We start from the raw sequence: 20797 nt of genomic DNA on the forward strand, positions 1-20797 counted from the left end.
CAAACCAACATTTGTTATTGAAGTAGCAGTCCTGGGTGTGCATTCTGACGAAGACAACAAAAGGTAATCAAACTTTTATAATAGTAAATATGATTATGGTGAGTGCTAAACTTGCCGGGTGTCTAAATAGCGAGCCCGTGATGCCTGGGCTATGTACTTAGAATATTGCAAAATGTGCTTTCACCAAAAAGCTATTTTAAAATCGGACATATCGAGTGCATAGAGGAGGTCTGTATCTATAATTCTTAAAATAATTTTTATGCTTTTTGTGAACGTTTATCGTGAGTAATTTAGTAAAATGTTAGCGAATTCCCCGGAAGTTTGCGGGGGGTATGCTAGTTCTGAACGTCACATGCTAATGTAAAAAGCTGGTTTTTGATATAAATATGAACTTGATTGAACAAAACATGCATGTATTGTATAACATAATGTCCTAGGGTTGTCATCTGATGAAGATCATCAAAGGTGAGTGCTGCATTTAGCTGTCTTCTGGGTTTTGGTGACATTATATGCTGGCTTGAAAAATGGGTGTCTGATTATTTCTGGCTTGGTACTCTGCTGACATAATCTAATGTTTTGCTTTCGTTGTAAAGCCTTTTTGAAATAGGACAGTGTGGTTAGATTAACGAGAGTCTTGTCTTTAAATAGCTGTAAAATAGTCATATGTTTGAGAAATTGAAGTAATAGGATTTTTAACGTTTTGAAAATCGCGCCACAGGCTGCCAGTGGCTGTTACGTAGGTGGGACGAATTCGTCCCGCCTAGCCTAGAGAGGTTAACATAGAGCTCCAGTCAGTTTTAGAACGGGTAACTAGCAATAGGCTGGTGCTAAATATCTCAAAAATGAAAAGCATTGTTTTTGGGACAAATCACTCACTCAACATTTACAGTGCATTTGGACAGTATTCGAACCCTTTGACTTTTTCCACATTTTGTTACGTTACAGCCTTATTCTAAAATGAATTAAATGTTTTTTTCCCCCCTCATCAATCTACACACAATACCCCATAATGACAACGCAAAAACAGGGTTTTAGAAACAAGATTCTTGGTGGTTCTAACCTTCTTCCATTTAAGAATGATGGAGGCCACCGTGTTCTTGGTGACCTTCAATTTTGCAGAAATGTTTTGGTACCCTTCCCCAGATCTGTGCGTCGACACAATCCTGTCTCGGAGCTCTACGGACAATTCCTTCAACCTCATGGCCTAGTTTTTACTCTGATATGCACTGTCAACTGTGGGACCTTATATAGACAGGTGTGAGTCTTTCCAAAGCATGTCCAATGAATAGAATTTAAGACAGGTGGACTCCAATCAAGTTGTAGAAACATCTTAAGGATGATCAATGGAAACAGACCATGAGAAGACGTTGCTCTGTTTTCTTGACATCTCAGTTGACCAGACAGGTCCTACAGGCCCTGATTTTGTAGCACCTGGACTACTGCTCAGTTGTGTGGTCATGTAGAAGGACATAGGTCCAATTGCAGTTGGTCCAGAATAGAGCAGCACGTATTTGGCTTAGATGTACACTGGAGGAAGAAATGTCAATGACATGCATGTCAATCTCTCCTGGCTCAATGTTGAGGTCGAGATTGACTGCATCATCACTATTGGTCTTTGTGCGAAGTGTTGATGTGTTGAAGGTACAGAACTCTCTGTTCAAGCAGTTGGCTCACAGTTCAGATACTCATTGGTACATCGCAAGATATGCAATCAGAGGTCTCTTCGCAGTCCCCAGGTCCAGAACAGAGACATGACTACACGGAACTACTCTGCCACCCCAGGCAACTCAAGCTAGCAATAAAAACACATTCAAAAACCAGATAAAATAACATCTTACGGCACAATGGGGACTGTGAATAGACACATCCATTCTATATATCCTGGTAAATATACAGTGCACATTATTGTAATGTGCACTGTCTATGTATTGTATTATGTAGGTGGGTGACCTTGACCGAATCCTTGGCTTGTTCCAGCAGGAACGGCTTATAGGGCTGGAGCCATCTCCTGTTTCTGAAGCGTGAGGCAGAGGCAGGAGATGATGTAGTGTTATTGTAACGGCTGTTGAATGGAGTAGACCAAGGCGCAGCATGGTTAGTGCTCATCATGAAATTTAATGGAAAATGACAACACTTTACAACTAAACAAAAGACAACAGCCAAACAGTTCTGTCAGGTAACAAATGACTAAACAGAAAATAACCACCCACAAAACCCAAAGGAAAACAGGCTGCCTAAGTATGGCTCCCAATCAGCAACAACGATATACAGCTGTCCCTGATTGAGAACCATACCCGGCCGAAACAAAGAAATACCAAACATAGAAAAAAGGACATAGAATGCCCACCCAAATCACACCCTGACCAACCTAAATAGAGACATAAAAAAGGCTCTCTCAGGTCAGGGCTTGACAGTTATGTAGTGTTATGTATATTATATTATGTATTTTATGTATTTTATTTGCTGTTTTGTTTCCTGTTTGAACTCCAGGAAGAGTAGTAATTGTGGATACAAATAAAATACTACGGGGAAGCCTGAATTGGTTGACCGGCAGTTGGGTGGGTGTTCAGAAACACAGCGGTTACCCACACTTTCCTTTTATTCAACCCTTCTATGCCGTAGGAGCATAGGCCACTCACATGACCAAGCCGTTTACCATACTGCATATGTGTTGTTACTGCATGTGATGGTGATCATGTGTTGTTGTCAGACAACACCGCAACCAAAATGCAATGTTTCTAAATGAAAACAAACAGTAAAATCATCCAGAGTGAAACAACACCATCATTGTTTAAAATAAGAAAACAAACTGTAAAATCATCCAGAGTGAAACATCACCATCGTTGTTTTAAATAAGAAAACAAACTGTAAAATCATCCAGAGTGAAACAACACCATCGTTGTTTTAAATAAGAAAACAAACTGTAAAATCATCCGGAGTGAAACATCACCATCGTTGTTTTAAATAAGAAAAAAAACTGTAATATCATCCAGAGTGAAACATCACCATCGTTGTTTTAAATAAGAAAACAAACTGTAATATCATCCAGAGTGAAACAACACCATCGTTGTTTTAAAATAAGAAAACAAACTGTAAAATCATCCAGAGTGAAACATCACCATCGTTGTTTTAAATAAGAAAACAAACTGTTAAATCATCCAAAGTGAAACACCACCATCGTTGTTTTAAATAAGAAAACAAACTGTAATATCATCCGGAGTGAAACAACACCATCGTTGTTTTCCACCAGTCTCTCTCACTAACTGTCCTTCCTCTATTCTGTCCCCACCTCCAGTGTTCTCTCAGCCAATCATTGGTAAGGCGAAGGGGGGGCTGTTGAAGAGCCACTTCCTGCCGCTGATGGAGAAGTTGAGGAAGAAGGCTGCCACCGTGCTGATGGATGAGGAACAAATGAAGGCCGAGGGACGAGGGGAGATGTCTGAGGCTGAACTACTCATCCTGGATGAGTTCACCATCCTGATCAGAGACCTCTATGCCTTTTATCCGCTCCTCATCCGCTTTGTAGACTACAACAGGTAACTAGACATTCTACTTCCTCCTCCTCCATGTTGCTGACTACAACAGGTAACTAGACATTCTACTTCCTCCTCCTCCATGTTGCTCACTACAACAGGTAAAGGACCAGTGGGGTAAAGTGAGAGGAGTGGGTGGATCAATAACAAACAAGCAATAACATAAGTGTTATTTTAAGTTGTTAAGATGTCATGCCAGTTTCTGCTGTTAGTATGACTGTTTTATCCAACTCAATACTGTAACTTGTTTTCCAATGTGTTTTTATCTTAGGGCCAAATGGCTGAAAGAATCGAACCCTGAGGCTGAGGAGCTCTTCCGCATGGTAGCAGAGGTCTTCATATTCTGGTCAAAGTCTCATGTAAGCTACACAGAGACAATTTCACATATGAATCATCATGTCACTGCAACAGTTTCCAGGAAACATTTCATGTCTTAATCACTCTGTGATTAGTTTCTATTGGTCGTTACAAAGGCACTCTGAAAGTGCGCTCTACACTTAAAAAAAAAAAAAATCCTATTAAAATCCCATTCAATTCTAGGAATTCTTCAGTGTTTCTTTCTGAAATAAATACATTTTACATTTGCTTCCCTGACAGCGAGAACTAGAAGAGACTGTAATGTATCTCTAGAGCGTTCATGTGTGTCTGTGCTTCTCCAAGTACCCTGTCATGCTGCAGGCCACATTTGCATAAATCCTGGGCAATATCCAACACTGAAATATTTTATTTCTTCCACTGCAGAATTTTAAACGGGAGGAGCAAAACTTTGTGGTTCAGAATGAGATCAACAATATGTCCTTCCTCATCACAGACACCAAGTCAAAGATGTCCAAGGCAAGTGGTGTTATATAGATGGTACGAGTGTGATTTTTTTTTTTTTACATTGTTATGTACATTTAACCTGTTAGGGCTAGTGGGCAGCATTGACACGGCTGGATAAAAAACATACCCGATTTAATCTGGTTACCACTCCTACTCAGTAACTAGAATATGCATATACTTATTACATATGGATAGAAAACACCCTAAATTTTCTAAAACTGTTTGAATGGTGTCTGTGAGTATAACAGAACTCAAATGGCAGGTCAAAACCTGAGAGATTCCTTTACAGGAAGTGGCCTGTCTGACCATTTCTGGAACTTCTTTGCCATCTCTATCATTTACTAAGGATCTCTGCTCTAACGTGACACTTCCCACGTCGTCCATAGGCTCTCAGAGCCCGGGAAAAAAGAGAATGTCGTCATTCCAGCCCCAGGCTGAAACACATTATCGCCTTTCTCAAGTGGCCCATCAAGAGACACTAGCTTATGCGCGTGACCCCGACCGCCCCCGCCTTTGGGATTTTTTCCTCTGTTTGCCGAAAAGGAGATTCCCTGTCGGAATATTATCGCTTTTCTACGAGAAAAATGACGTAAAAATTGATTTTAAACAGCGGTTGACATGCTTCGACGTACGGCAATGGAATACTTTGAATTTTATTGTCAGGAATTGCGCCAAGCGCGCGACACTTCTTTACTATTTCGGATAGTGTCTGGAACGCATCGAACAAAACGCCGCTATTCGGATATAACGATGGATTATTTTGGACCAAACCAACATTTGTTATTGAAGTAGACGTCCTGGGTGTGCATTCTGACGAAGACAACAAAAGGTAATGACATTTTTATAATAGTAAATATGATTATGGTGAGTGCTAAACTTGCCGGGTGTCTAAATAGCGAGCCCGTGATGCCTGGGCTATGTACTTAGAATATTGCAAAATGTGCTTTCACCAAAAGCTATTTTAAAATCGGACATATCGAGTGCATAGAGGAGGTCTGTATCTATAATTCTTAAAATAATTGTTATGCTTTTTGTGAACGTTTATCGTGAGTAATTTAGTAAAATGTTAGCGAATTCCCCGTAAGTTTGCGGGGGGTATGCTAGTTCTGAACGTCACATGCTAATGTAAAAAGCTGGTTTTTGATATAAATATGAACTTGATTGAACAAAACATGCATGTATTGTATAACATAATGTCCTAGGGTTGTCATCTGATGAAGATCATCAAAGGTGAGTGCTGCATTTAGCTGTCTTCTGGGTTTTGGTGACATTATATGCTGGCTTGAAAAATGGGTGTCTGATTATTTCTGGCTTGGTACTCTGCTGACATAATCTAATGTTTTGCTTTCGTTGTAAAGCCTTTTTGAAATCGGACAGTGTGGTTAGATTAACGAGAGTCTTATCTTTAAATGGCTGTAAAATAGTCATATGTTTGAGAAATTGAAGTAATAGGATTTTGAAGATTTTGAAAATCGCGCCACAGGCTGGCAGTGGCTGTTACGTAGGTGGGACGAATTCGTCCCGCCGGTCCCATAGAGGTTAAGTGTACTATGACTCTGTATACCATATATAAGTCAAGGAGCATTGTCCCCCAATATGATGAAGACTGCACAGTAAGTTGTGATGACTGAACATAATTAAATGGATAAGTTGTTCTTGACCTGAGATGTGTCTTGGTGTTCAGATAGAACAAGAGATGACCCAGTACAGAGCCCTGGGGGACACCAGTAGTGAGACATTAAAGAGGACCTAGTGCAGAGTCCTGGGGGACACCAGTAGTGAGACATTAAAGAGGACCTAGTACAGAACCCTGGGGGACACCAGTAGTGAGACATTATAGAGGATCTAGTACAGAGGCCTGGGGGACACCAGTAGTGAGACATTAAAGAGGACCTAGTACAGAGTCCTGGGGGACACCAGTAGTGAGACATTAAAGAGGACCTAGTACAGAGCCCTGTGGGGGGCACCAGTAGTGAGACCAGGTGGTGCTGCTGACTTGTTGACTTGTCACCTGGTGTCTCCCCTGTAGGGAGCCGTGTCCGACCAGGAGAGGAAGAAGATGAAGAGGAAGGGTGATCGCTACTCCATGCAGACCAGCCTCATCGTAGCAGCGTTGAAGAGACTACTTCCTGTAGGACTGAATATCTGCGCTCCGGGAGACCAGGAACTGATCGCTCTGGCCAAGATCCGCTTCAGTCAGGTAATCACTTAAGTCTCTAATGAAATGGTAAGTTGTCTCATTGGTATTTATGGACTCCCCAGTAAGTAGAACAGCCTAGATTCCATGGCGCCCCCCTGTTTGCTACAGTCAAACCCTATGAATCAGTATTTCTGTGATGTTTCTGTCAACAGAAAGATACAGAGGACGAGGTGCGGGAGATCATCAGAAACAACCTGCACCTGCAGGGAAAGGTGACCACTACTTTATTACTGTCTCAGTAGTGACATCATCAGCATGCACCCATACTCATCTACACCATGCTACAGCATGGTAGTACTATACAACGTAGTATATACTCATCTACACAGCATTGTAGTACTATACAACGTAGTACATACTAATCTACACAGCATTGTAGTACTATACAATGTAGTACATACTCATCTACACCATGCTACAGCATGGTAGTACTATACAACGTAGTACATACTCATCTACACAGCATTGTAGTACTATACAACGTAGTACATACTAATCTATACAGCATTGTAGTACTATACAATGTAGTACATACTCATCTACACCATGCTACAGCATGGTAGTACTATACAACGTAGTACATACTAATCTACACCATGTTACAGCATGGTAGTACTATACAACGCAGTATTGTAGTACTATACAACGTAGTACATACTAATATACAACATGTTACAGTATTGTAGTACTATACAATGTAGTACATACTAATCTACACCATGCTTCATCATTGTAATACTATACAACGTAGTACATACTCATCTACACCATGCTACAGTATTGTAGTACTATACAACGTTGTATAAGCTGACTCTGTACTTCACCCAATAAGAAGTCAATTTGGATGAAGTTAAGTATTAGACCTAGAAAGACAAAGAGAGGTTTCATTTTGTCTTTCATAAACCTGCATGGCCCATCTCCCTCCATTCCTCCAGCTAACCATCTCTCTCTCTCTCTCTCTCTCTCTCTCTCTCTCTCTCTCTCTCTCTGTCTCCATCTCACCGTTCTCTCTGCATGCCTGCATGTCCTGTCCACTCACCGCCCTTCCTCCTCCATCACCGTCCTCAGTACCGAGTGTTCCACTTCAAAAAGCTGGTGAAGAAGTTAATCATAGTGATAAAGTGGATGAAGAGTCAGCAGGCCTCTAAACCTCCGGCTTTAGAGACGCCCGGCGGGCACAAACGTCTGGCTGGCGCACGGAAGCGTTCTGCCACTGTGGAGAGTAGCTACACACACAGGTCTCCCAGGACCACCCTGGCAGGCATCAAAAAGGCCTCGTCTGTGGATTATGTGATGCATCATGGGCACGGGCAGGGCAAGCCCCCGGGTAGAGCCGCTGATATCCCGGGCACGTCCAGGATTCGAGAGGGTCACCTGGGGGCCTTAGGGCAGAGCATGTACGGGTGTAATACTGCGTTGGTGGGTAACCCATGATCCTCACAACCTTAACCCTTAGCCTGTTTCCCAGATCTGTTCATCTAATCAATTAAAGAGAAATTGCAGAAAGTTAAAGTTGCAGGTCCATTATGATATTCTGAGAGAGCAAGTTGGCATATTTGTACCTTTATTTAACTAGGCAAGTCAGTTAAGAAGAAATTCTTATTTACAATGACGGCCTACCAGGGAACAGTGGGGTTAACGACAGATTTTTACCTTGCCGGCTCAGGGATTCGATCTTGCAACCTTTCGGTTACTAGTCCAACGCTCTAACCACTAGGCTACCCTGCCGCCACAATATATAACAAGGCCTTTATGATATTCTGAGAGATCAAATTGGTGTGTATAACAAGGCCATTAGAAAGTGCCAGACAGGCTCAGTCTTCTTACTTGATCACGAATAATCAGAATAATTCAAAAGTGCTCTTCTCGACCGTTGATGGCCTGATAAATCCTACCCCAGAAAACCTAATGTGAACTTTCCTCCGCATCTAAATGTGATGAGTTGGCGGCATTATTTCAGAGATAAGATAACTACCATTAGGCTGGTTATCAGTCAAGCAAGAACTCATGAGAAGTTTGATATGAGCCCTGGTCTACCACTCAAAGGTCAATATGGATCTATTGTCTCTAGTTTTACATTTACATTTTAGTCCTTTAGCAGACGCTCTTATCCAGAGCGACTTACAGTAGTGAATGCATACATTTTCATACATTTTCATACATTTCATTAAAAAAAAAATATTCTTCCCCCGTACTGGTCCTCCGTGGGAACGGACATGCTCTGGAAAGTGCTATCACAACTTAAGTCCTCTACCTGCCTTCTCGATCCTATCCCCCACCACCGCCTTCTTCAAAACAAATTACATATCTGAAGAAGTGCAAGCTATTGTTAACCACTCTCCGTTCATAGGCACTTCAGCCACTGCACTAAAAACCTGTCCTGGTGAAACGCCCTTCTTAAGAAAAGTCATCTAGATGTATCTTTTTTCAGCTCTTAGCAACTTTCAGCCAATCTCCAACCTTCCATTCTTAAGCAACATTCTGGGAATATTGGTTTTAAAACAGCTAAATTATTTCTTTTTTAAGTGCCAACTGTATTTTTGAATAATTCCAATCTGGTTTTGGTGCCCACTACAGCACAGAAACAGCCTTAGTGGTTAATAAAGTGGTAAATGATCTTTGAGCCAACACAGATGCCAAACAGCTCTCTGTCCTTGTACTCTTAATTGCTGCATTCGACACTGTCGACCGTAGTGTCCTTTTGGACAGACTGGAGAGGGTTTGGTTTGACCTCTCCGGTCCAGTTCTAAATTGGTTTAGGACCTATTTAACCGGTCAAGAGTTTTTTTTTTGTCACCCTTAGTGAACATAATACATATCACGTGGCGTTCCACAAGGTTCTATTTTGGGTCCGATACTGTTCAGTTTATATATGTTACCCCTTGGCAGCGTTATCAGAAAGCACAGCATTGATTTTTCACTGCTACGCAGACGATACACAACTTTATTTTTTTTTGTGTCACCAGAGGATTTTATGTCCACGGATAAATTATTAGACTGTATTAGTGATTTAAATACTTGGATGGCTCACAACTTCCTCCAGCTTCCTCCAGCTCCAGCTCAAAAAAAACCTAGGTGTTATTTTAGAATCTGAACTATATTTCAATTAGGAATGTGACCAAAATAGCTTTTTACCACCTGAGGAACATTGCCAAGGTGTGACTGTTTCTCTCTCGGGCTGATACAGAGAGACTCATCCATGCATTTATTACTAGCAGGCTTGACTACTGCAATGCTCTCCTGTCTGGTCTACCCAAAAAAGCCATTTGTCAACTGCAAAACATACAGAATGCTGCAGCACGGGTACCGACCAAGACCAGACGGAGAGAACACATTACACCGGTTTTAAAGGTCTCCGCACCGGCTGCCTGTCAGTTTTAGAATTCATTTAAAGATTCTTCTATTGGTTTTTAAATCAATCCACAATTGTGCACTTCAATACATGTCAGACTTGCTTTTAAGTTATGCACCCAGTAGGTCCCTCAGGTCCTCTGGTTCTGGCCTTTTAACTATCCCAAAGCCTAGGACCAAGAGGTAGCCTTTAGTTATTATGCCCCCAGCCTCTGGAATAGCCTGCCAGAGAACCTGAGAGGGACCAAGAGGCATGGAGAGGCAGCCTTTAGTTACTATGCCCCCAGCCTCTGGAATAGCCTGTCAGAGAACCTGAGAGGGACCAAGAGGCATGGAGAGGCAGTCTTTAGTTATTATGCCTCCAGCCTCTGGAATAGCCTGCCAGAGAACCTGAGAGGGGCTGAAACTGTGGACATGTTAAAAATAGATCTTAAAACACACCTTTTTAACTTTGCCTTTTGTTAGAGTGCTTTTTATTCGTTCAGTTTTTATTGTTATTCTTCAGCTGTTTATCTTCCGTTTTATTTTCATTGTTTTTCTTTTTTTCTTTTCTTCCTGTGAAGCACATTGTGTTGCATTCCATGTCTGAAATGTGCTGTATAAATAAAGCTTGATTTGATTTGATTCCTGCTGAAAAGCCAGCTGATATTTTTTGGTATGACAATGACTATAGGAGTTGGAAAGAACACCTAAACAGGGACCAGGCTAACGAACCCTAACCCTCACAGTGAAATCACATAGCCTTGCTTAGACCTCAGACATGCTTAAACTTCCTGTTTCTCCTCAACCCCAATAATGTATTCTCTCTGTGTGTGTGTGTGTAGCTGGAGGACCCTGCTATCCGCTGGCAGATGGCTCTGTATAAAGACCTTCCCAACAGGAGTGAGGACACGTCAGACCCAGAGAAGACTGTAGAGAGAGTCCTGGACATCGCTCACGTCCTCTTCTATCTAGACCAGGTGGGTTCTGGGAAACATCAGGGTCATGTTCATTAGGGCATGCAATGGAAAATGTTTAAAAACGTTAAGTTACAGAAAACAAAACAGTCCGTCCCTATTTCAGCCTGTTTTCTTTGGTTTATAGTCACATCTTAAAACGTTTTGTCATGGAAAAATTAAAGTCCCTCAGTCAGGTTTTTTTTCTCAGTTTGGTGCTTACCCAGGTACACATACACATGACCCGGGTCTGAAGTCGTCTCACTATTATGTTAATAAATATCCAAAAGGAAAGTACTTTTGGGGACAACATTGGTATTTTATGACGGTGTGCCCTTTCCTGCAGGACTGAGGGTCATTTCCATCTCAGCAAAAGGAAGTTTTAATATCCTCATAAAGAAAATGTGACCAATTTTTTTTTTTTTTCAATACATGATTTGGTTTTACAGTTAAATGGTTTGACCCCTAGCGTGTTATCCCAGATTTCTCCAATGATATTTGGTTTAACTCTGATGAAGTCCTGTTAGATCTGAGTTTGAGTTGTGTGAATTGGTAACATTATGCCTCTCCCTTTTCCTCTTCCTGTAGGTGGAACATCCACAAAGGAGTAAGAAGGCTGTGTGGCACAAGCTGCTCTCTAAACAGAGGAAGAGGGCTGTGGTGGCCTGTTTCAGAATGGCTCCGTTGTATAACTTACCCAGGTAAACATGGCTCCACTTGCCTTACCTAACTAACCCTAACTTACCCAGGTAAACATGGCTCCACGTGCCTTACCTAACTAACCCTAACTTACCCAGGTAAACATGGCTCCACTTGCCTTACCTAACTATCCCTAACTTACCCAGGTAAACATGGCTTCACTTGCCTTACCTAACTAACCCTAACTTACCCAGGTAAACATGGCTCCACGTGCCTTATATAACTAACCCTAACTTACCCAGGTAAACATGGCTCCACTTGCCTTACCTAACTAACCCTAACCCTAACTTACCCAGGGAAACATGGCTCCACATGCCTTACCTAACTAACCCTAACTTACCCAGATAAACATGGCTCCACTTGCCTTACCTAACTAACCCTAACTTACCCAGGTAAACACGGCTCCACTTGCCTTACCTAACTAACCCTAACCCTAACTTACACAGGGAAACATGGCTCCACTTGCCTTACCTAACTAACCCTAACTTACCCAGATAAACATGGCTCCACTTGCCTTACCTAACTAACCCTAACTTACCCAGGTAAACATGGCTCCACGTGCCTTACCTAACTAACCCTATCTTTCACCCTGTTCCACTCCTCCTCCCACTAACATTTACATGTAAAATACCATATTCCTTTTATCTCCTGGTGAATTAAAGGGCCTCAGCAGTATATCTTCAGAAAACCCTGTTCTGTGCAGTTTTATAAAGGATCACTGTCTAACTGCTAGTCCCTGTCCAGGATAGACTTCCTGTTCTGTGCAGTTTTATAAAGGATCACTGTCTAACTGCTAGTCCCTGTCCAAGATAGACTTCCTATTCTGTGCAGTTTTATAAAGGATCACTGTCTAACTGCTAGTCCCTGTCCAGGATAGACTTCTCTCTCTCCCATTCATCCATTCACCTCTGATGACTTCTCTATGTCCCCCATCAGGCACCGGGCGGTCAACCTGTTTCTACAGGGATATGAGAAGTCCTGGATTGAGACTGAGGAGCATTACTTTGAGGATAAGCTCATAGAGGACCTGGCTGTAAGTGTTTCCCCATTGATAAGCTCATAGAGGACCTGGCTGTAAGGTTTCTTCATTGATAAGCTCATAGAGGACCTGTATGTGTTCCTCCATTAATGTGTGAATTCAGGAACGCTGTGTGGGAAATCACACAGCAGGGAATTCCTGTGTCTAGTGACAATGTGTGTCTAATGACATGTTATTGTGTTGATGCTATTTTTCCTGCCTGCACACAAACCCATGTCCTCATGTTGTTGCGGAGCATCGATTTTATATTCTGAGCACGGCCACACAGACATTGAACTCTCGGTTTGAAATGAAGTCACGATTGGATTAACCAGGCTCCAATACCCAGCATTCATTGTGGGGGCGAAGTGATTTATTTTTCTGAAAGCACAAAGAAACAGACTATTGTTTACAAAACAAAAGCAGTCAACGATGCATTCCTTTCAGACAACGTTTCTGAGAATTTCCTCTCAATGCAACGGAGGGAAGGAAGACCTCTTGATGTTATGCTCAGCTCCTTTTGTGGTGGAGACTAGAGAGAGGTATCTGGAATAAACTATATGGAGGAGACTAGAGAGAGGTACCTGGAATAAACTAGAGAGAGTTACCTGGAATAAACTATGTGGTGGAGACTAGAGAGAGTTACCTGGAATAAACTATATGGAGGAGACTAGAGAGAGGTACCTGGAATAAACTAGAGAGAGTTACCTGGAATAAACTATGTGGAGGAGACTAGAGAGAGGTACCTGGAATAAACTATGTGGTGGAGACTAGAGAGAGGTACCTGGAATAAACTATGTGGAGGAGACTAGAGAGAGTTACCTGGAATAAACTAGAGAGAGTTACCTGGAATAAACTATGTGGTCGAGACTAGAGAGAGTTACCTGGAATAAACTATGTGGAGGAGACTAGAGAGAGTTACCTGGAATAAACTATGTGGAGGAGACTAGAGAAAGTTACCTGGAATAAACTATGTGGTCGAGACTAGAGAGAGGTACCTGGAATAAACTATGTGGTGGAGACTAGAGAGAGTTACCTGGAATAAACTATGTGGACGAGACTAGAGAGAGTTACCTGGAATAAACTATGTGGTCGAGACTAGAGAGAGGTACCTGGAATAAACTATGTGGAGGAGACTAGAGAGAGTTACCTGGAATAAACTATGTGGAGGAGACTAGAGAGAGTTACCTGGAATAATCTATGTGGTCGAGACTAGAGAGAGGTACCTGGAATAAACTATGTGGAGGAGACTGGAGAGAGTTACCTGGAATGGAATATGTGGTGGAGACTAGAGAGAAGTACCGGGAATTAATTCTCTAGGGGAGTAGTGTTTATATATTCATCACTGGTGCTGGTCTCTAGGGGAGTAGTGTTTATATATTCAACACTGGTGCTGGTCTCTAGGGGAGTAGTGCTTATATATTCATCACTGGTGCTGGTCTCTATGGGAGTAGTGTTTATATATTCATCACTGGTGCTGGTCTCTAGGGGAGTAGTGTTTATATATTCATCACTGGTGCTGGTCTCTAGGGGAGTAGTGTTTATATATTCATCACTGGTGCTGGTCTCTAGGGGAGTAGTGTTCATATATTCATCACTGGTGCTGGTCTCTAGGGGAGTAGTGTTTATATATTCATCACTGGTGCTGGTCTCTATATAGTAGTGTTTATATATTCATCACTGGTGCTGGTCTCTATATAGTAGTGTTTATATATTCATCACTGGTGCACGTCTCTATGGGAGTAGTGTTTATATATTCATCACTGGTGCTGGTCTCTATAGTAGTGTTTATATATTCATCACTGGTGCTGGTCTCTATAGTAGTGTTTATATATTCATCACTGGTGCTGGTCTCTATATAGTAGTGTTTATATATTCATCACTGGTGCTGGTCTCTATATAGTAGTGTTTATATATTCATCACTGGTGCTTGTCTCTATATAGTAGTTTTTATATATTCATCACGGGTACTGGTCTCTAGGGGAGTAGTGTTTATATATTCATCACTGGTGCTGGTCTCTAGGGGAGTAGTGCTTATATATTCATCACTGGTGCTGGTCTCTATATAGTAGTGTTTATATATTCATCAATGGTGCTGGTCTCTAAGGGAGTAGTGTTTATATATTCATCACTGGTGCTGGTCTCTAGGGGAGTAGTGTTTATATATTCATCACTGGTGCTGGTCTCTAGGGGAGTAGTGTTTATATATTCATCACTGGTACTGGTCTCTAGGGGAGTAGTGTTTATATATTCATCACTGGTGCTGGTCTCTAGGGGAGTAGTGTTTATATATTCATCACTGGTGCTGGTCTCTAAGGGAGCAGGGTTTATATATTCATCACTGGTGCTGGTCTCTATATAGTAGTGTTTATATATTCATCAATGGTGCTGGTCTCTAAGGGAGTAGTGTTTATATATTCATCACTGGTGCTGGTCTCTAGGGGAGTAGTGTTTATATATTCATCACTGGTGCTGGTCTCTAGGGGAGTAGTGTTTATATATTCAACACTGGTGCTGGTCTCTAGGGGAGTAATGCTTATATATTCATCACTGGTGCTGGTCTCTATGGGAGTAGTGTTTATATATTCATCACTGGTGCTGGTCTCTAGGGGAGTAGTGTTTATATATTCATCACTGGTGCTGCTGGTCTCTAGGGGAGTAGTGTTTATATATTCATCACTGGTGCTGGTCTCTAGGGGAGTAGTGCTTATATATTCATCACTGGTGCTGGTCTCTAGGGGAGTAGTGTTTATATATTCATCACTGGTGCTGGTCTCTATATAGTAGTGTTTATATATTCATCAATGGTGCTGATCTCTAAGGGAGTAGTGTTTATATATTCATCACTGGTGCTGGTCTCTAGGGGAGTAGTGTTTATATATTCATCACTGGTGCTGGTCTCTAGGGGAGTAGTGTTTATATATTCATCACTGGTGCTGGTCTCTAGGGGAGTAGTGTTTATATATTCATCACTGGTGCTGGTCTCTAGGGGAGTAGTGTTTATATATTCATCACTGGTGCTGGTCTCTAGGGGAGTAGTGTTTATATATTCATCACTGTTGCTGGTCTCTAGGGGAGTAGTGTTTATATATTCATCACTGGTGCTGGGCTCTAGGGGAGTAGTGTTTATATATTCATCACTGCTGGTCTCTAGGGGAGTCGTGTTTATATATTCATCACTGGTGCTGGTCTCTATATAGTAGTGTTTATATATTCATCACTGGTGCTGGTCTCTATATAGTAGTGTTTATATATTCATCACTGGTGCACATCTCTATGGGAGTAGTGTTTATATATTCATCACTGGTGCTGGTCTCTATAGTAGTGTTTATATATTCATCACTGGTGCTGGTCTCTATATAGTAGTGTTTATATATTCATCACTGGTGCTGGTCTCTATATAGTAGTGTTTATATATTCATCACTGGTGCTGGTCTCTATATAGTAGTGTTTATATATACATCACTGGTGCTGGTCTCTAGGGGAGTAGTGTTTATATATTCATCACTGGTGCTGGTCTCTAGGGGAGTAGTGTTTATATATTCAACACTGGTGCTGGTCTCTAGGGGAGTAGTGCTTATATATTCATCACTGGTGCTGGTCTCTATGGGAGTAGTGTTTATATATTCATCACTGGTGCTGGTCTCTAGGGGAGTAGTGTTTATATATTCATCACTGGTGCTGGTCTCTAGGGGAGTAGTGCTTATATATTCATCACTGGTGCTGGTCTCTATGGGAGTAGTGTTTATATATTCATCACTGGTGCTGGTCTCTAGGGGAGTAGTGTTTATATATTCATCACTGGTGCTGGTCTCTAGGGGAGTAGTGTTCATATATTCATCACTGGTGCTGGTCTCTAGGGGAGTAGTGTTTATATATTCATCACTGGTGCTGGTCTCTATATAGTAGTGTTTATATATTCATCACTGGTGCTGGTCTCTATATAGTAGTGTTTATATATTCATCACTGGTGCACGTCTCTATGGGAGTAGTGTTTATATATTCATCACTGGTGCTGGTCTCTATAGTAGTGTTTATATATTCATCACTGGTGCTGGTCTCTATAGTAGTGTTTATATATTCATCACTGGTGCTGGTCTCTATATAGTAGTGTTTATATATTCATCACTGGTGCTGGTCTCTATATAGTAGTGTTTATATATTCATCACTGGTGCTGGTCTCTATATAGTAGTGTTTATATATACATCACTGGTGCTGGTCTCTAGGGGAGTAGTGTTTATATATTCATCACTGGTGCTGGTCTCTAGGGGAGTAGTGTTTATATATTCAACACTGGTGCTGGTCTCTAGGGGAGTAGTGCTTATATATTCATCACTGGTGCTGGTCTCTATGGGAGTAGTGTTTATATATTCATCACTGGTGCTGGTCTCTAGGGGAGTAGTGTTTATATATTCATCACTGGTGCTGGTCTCTAGGGGAGTAGTGCTGATATATTCATCACTGGTGCTGGTCTCTATGGGAGTAGTGTTTATATATTCATCACTGGTGCTGGTCTCTAGGGGAGTAGTGTTTATATATTCATCACTGGTGCTGGTCTCTAGGGGAGTAGTGTTCATATATTCATCACTGGTGCTGGTCTCTAGGGGAGTAGTGTTTATATATTCATCACTGGTGCTGGTCTCTATATAGTAGTGTTTATATATTCATCACTGGTGCTGGTCTCTATATAGTAGTGTTTATATATTCATCACTGGTGCACGTCTCTATGGGAGTAGTGTTTATATATTCATCACTGGTGCTGGTCTCTATAGTAGTGTTTATATATTCATCACTGGTGCTGGTCTCTATAGTAGTGTTTATATATTCATCACTGGTGCTGGTCTCTATATAGTAGTGTTTATATATTCATCACTGGTGCTGGTCTCTATATAGTAGTGTTTATATATTCATCACTGGTGCTTGTCTCTATATAGTAGTTTTTATATATTCATCACGGGTACTGGTCTCTAGGGGAGTAGTGTTTATATATTCATCACTGGTGCTGGTCTCTAGGGGAGTAGTGCTTATATATTCATCACTGGTGCTGGTCTCTATATAGTAGTGTTTATATATTCATCAATGGTGCTGGTCTCTAAGGGAGTAGTGTTTATATATTCATCACTGGTGCTGGTCTCTAGGGGAGTAGTGTTTATATATTCATCACTGGTGCTGGTCTCTAGGGGAGTAGTGTTTATATATTCATCACTGGTACTGGTCTCTAGGGGAGTAGTGTTTATATATTCATCACTGGTGCTGGTCTCTAGGGGAGTAGTGTTTATATATTCATCACTGGTGCTGGTCTCTAAGGGAGCAGGGTTTATATATTCATCACTGGTGCTGGTCTCTATATAGTAGTGTTTATATATTCATCAATGGTGCTGGTCTCTAAGGGAGTAGTGTTTATATATTCATCACTGGTGCTGGTCTCTAGGGGAGTAGTGTTTATATATTCATCACTGGTGCTGGTCTCTAGGGGAGTAGTGTTTATATATTCAACACTGGTGCTGGTCTCTAGGGGAGTAATGCTTATATATTCATCACTGGTGCTGGTCTCTATGGGAGTAGTGTTTATATATTCATCACTGGTGCTGGTCTCTAGGGGAGTAGTGTTTATATATTCATCACTGGTGCTGCTGGTCTCTAGGGGAGTAGTGTTTATATATTCATCACTGGTGCTGGTCTCTAGGGGAGTAGTGCTTATATATTCATCACTGGTGCTGGTCTCTAGGGGAGTAGTGTTTATATATTCATCACTGGTGCTGGTCTCTATATAGTAGTGTTTATATATTCATCAATGGTGCTGATCTCTAAGGGAGTAGTGTTTATATATTCATCACTGGTGCTGGTCTCTAGGGGAGTAGTGTTTATATATTCATCACTGGTGCTGGTCTCTAGGGGAGTAGTGTTTATATATTCATCACTGGTGCTGGTCTCTAGGGGAGTAGTGTTTATATATTCATCACTGGTGCTGGTCTCTAGGGGAGTAGTGTTTATATATTCATCACTGGTGCTGGTCTCTAGGGGAGTAGTGTTTATATATTCATCACTGGTGCTGGTCTCTAGGGGAGTAGTGTTTATATATTCATCACTGGTGCTGGGCTCTAGGGGAGTAGTGTTTATATATTCATCACTGCTGGTCTCTAGGGGAGTCGTGTTTATATATTCATCACTGGTGCTGGTCTCTATATAGTAGTGTTTATATATTCATCACTGGTGCTGGTCTCTATATAGTAGTCTTTATATATTCATCACTGGTGCACATCTCTATGGGAGTAGTGTTTATATATTCATCACTGGTGCTGGTCTCTATAGTAGTGTTTATATATTCATCACTGGTGCTGGTCTCTATATAGTAGTGTTTATATATTCATCACTGGTGCTGGTCTCTATATAGTAGTGTTTATATATTCATCACTGGTGCTGGTCTCTATATAGTAGTGTTTATATATACATCACTGGTGCTGGTCTCTAGGGGAGTAGTGTTTATATATTCATCGCTGGTGCTGGTCTCTATATAGAAGTGTTTATATATTCATCACTGGTGCTGGTCTCTATATAGTAGTGTTTATATATTAATCACTGGTGCTGGTCTCTATATAGTAGTGTTTACATATTCATCACTGGTGCTGGTCTCTATATAGTAGTGTTTATATATTCATCACTGGTGCTGGTCTCTATATAGTAGTGTTTATATATTCATCACTGGTGCTGGTCTCTAGGGGAATAGTGCTTATATATTCATCACTGGTGCTGGTCTCTAGGGGAGTAGTGTTTATATATTCATCACTGGTGCTGGTCTCTATATAGTAGTGTTTGTATATGCATCACTGGTGCTGGTCTCTATATAGTAGTGTTTATATATTCATCACTGGTGCTGGTCTCTAGGGGAGTAGTGTTTATATATTCATCACTGGTGCTGGTCTCTATATAGTAGTGTTTATATATTCATCACTGGTGCTGGTCTCTATATAGTATTGTTTATATATTCATCACTGGTGCTGGTCTCTATATAGTAGTGTTCATAACACACATTTGTTCCCAGTAAGATGATGTGATGCTTTTCAGAGCTCCTTTTTGTGGTTGAGACTCATCACTGGTGCTGGTCTCTAGGGGAGTAGTGTTTATATATTCATCGCTGGTGCTGGTCTCTATATAGAAGTGTTTATATATTCATCACAGAATGTTACCTGTGTCGAATTAGTGTAGACTAGAAGACCCTGTAAGGAAGAGATTTGACGTTTGTGGATTGTGAGGAACCTATTTTTTTTATTTTTTTTATTCTGTCTTCACAGAGACCGGGAGGAGAGGAGCCTCCTGAAGAAGATGAGGGAGCCAAGAGGATCGACCCTCTTCATCAGCTCATACAGTTATTCAGTAGGACGGCCCTGACTGAGAAGTGGTGGGTATCTCTGCTCTGTTGCTGGTCCTAGTAAACTATAGTCATACCAGGACTGTAACTAATAGTGATGCTAGTAATGTTTCCTTTATAGTGGTGGGTATCTCTGCTCTGTAGCTGGTCCTAGTAAACTATAGTCATACTAAGACTGTAACTAATAGGGATGCTAGTAATGTTTTCTTTATAGTGGTGGGTATCTCTGCTCTGTAGCTGGTCCTAGTAAACTATAGTCATACCAAGACTGTAACTAATAGGGATGCTAGTAATGTTTTCTTTATAGTGGTGGGTTTCTCTGCTCTGTAGCTGGTCCTAGTAAACTATAGTCATACCAAGACTGTAACTAATAGTGATGCTAGTAATGTTTCCTTTATAGTGGTGGGTATCTCTGCTGTGTAGCTGGTCCTAGTAAACTATAGTCATACCAAGACTGTAACTAATAGTGATGCTAGTAATGTTTTCTTTATAGTGGTGGGTATCTCTGCTCTGTAGCTGGTCCAAGTAAACTATAGTCATACCAGGACTGTAACACTTTTTATTTGCTACATATTATTCTCTACCCGGTGGTGTAAAACCGTAGTAATACCATGGCTGTTACTGATAATGGTAGTAGTAACACTTCCGTTACAGGGGATCTGATGTCGACGTGATGTTCTCAGAACCTTCCTAATTCTACTACTACTAGGTTTATGGTACAGTAATAATGACGTTATCTAATCTATGTTGCAGTAAACTGGAAGAGGATATTCTCTACATGGCCTATGCTGACATTATGGCTAAGGTACTAGTTCAAATCTAATTACATTTATTTATAAAGCCCTTCTTCTTACATCAGCTGATATCTC

At 41.2% G+C, this 20797-nt stretch overlaps 1 protein-coding gene across 1 annotated transcript in view; it reads left to right on the forward strand.

Annotated features, from left to right (window-relative positions):
• Positions 1–20797, forward strand: part of LOC106592449 (ryanodine receptor 2-like) — a 128571-nt gene that overhangs the window by 101907 nt on the left and 5867 nt on the right. Inside the window, exons 5-14 of the mRNA XM_045700572.1 lie at positions 3296–3536; positions 3805–3892; positions 4275–4367; positions 6385–6555; positions 6708–6767; positions 10731–10865; positions 11430–11542; positions 12477–12573; positions 19852–19958; positions 20682–20733. Coding sequence (XP_045556528.1) covers positions 3296–3536; positions 3805–3892; positions 4275–4367; positions 6385–6555; positions 6708–6767; positions 10731–10865; positions 11430–11542; positions 12477–12573; positions 19852–19958; positions 20682–20733 — 1157 coding nt within the window. The remainder of the gene's footprint in view (positions 1–3295; positions 3537–3804; positions 3893–4274; positions 4368–6384; positions 6556–6707; positions 6768–10730; positions 10866–11429; positions 11543–12476; positions 12574–19851; positions 19959–20681; positions 20734–20797) is intronic.

The sequence above is a fragment of the Salmo salar genome, chromosome ssa18, assembly GCF_905237065.1.
Source record: "Salmo salar chromosome ssa18, Ssal_v3.1, whole genome shotgun sequence".
NCBI lineage: Eukaryota > Metazoa > Chordata > Actinopteri > Salmoniformes > Salmonidae > Salmo > Salmo salar.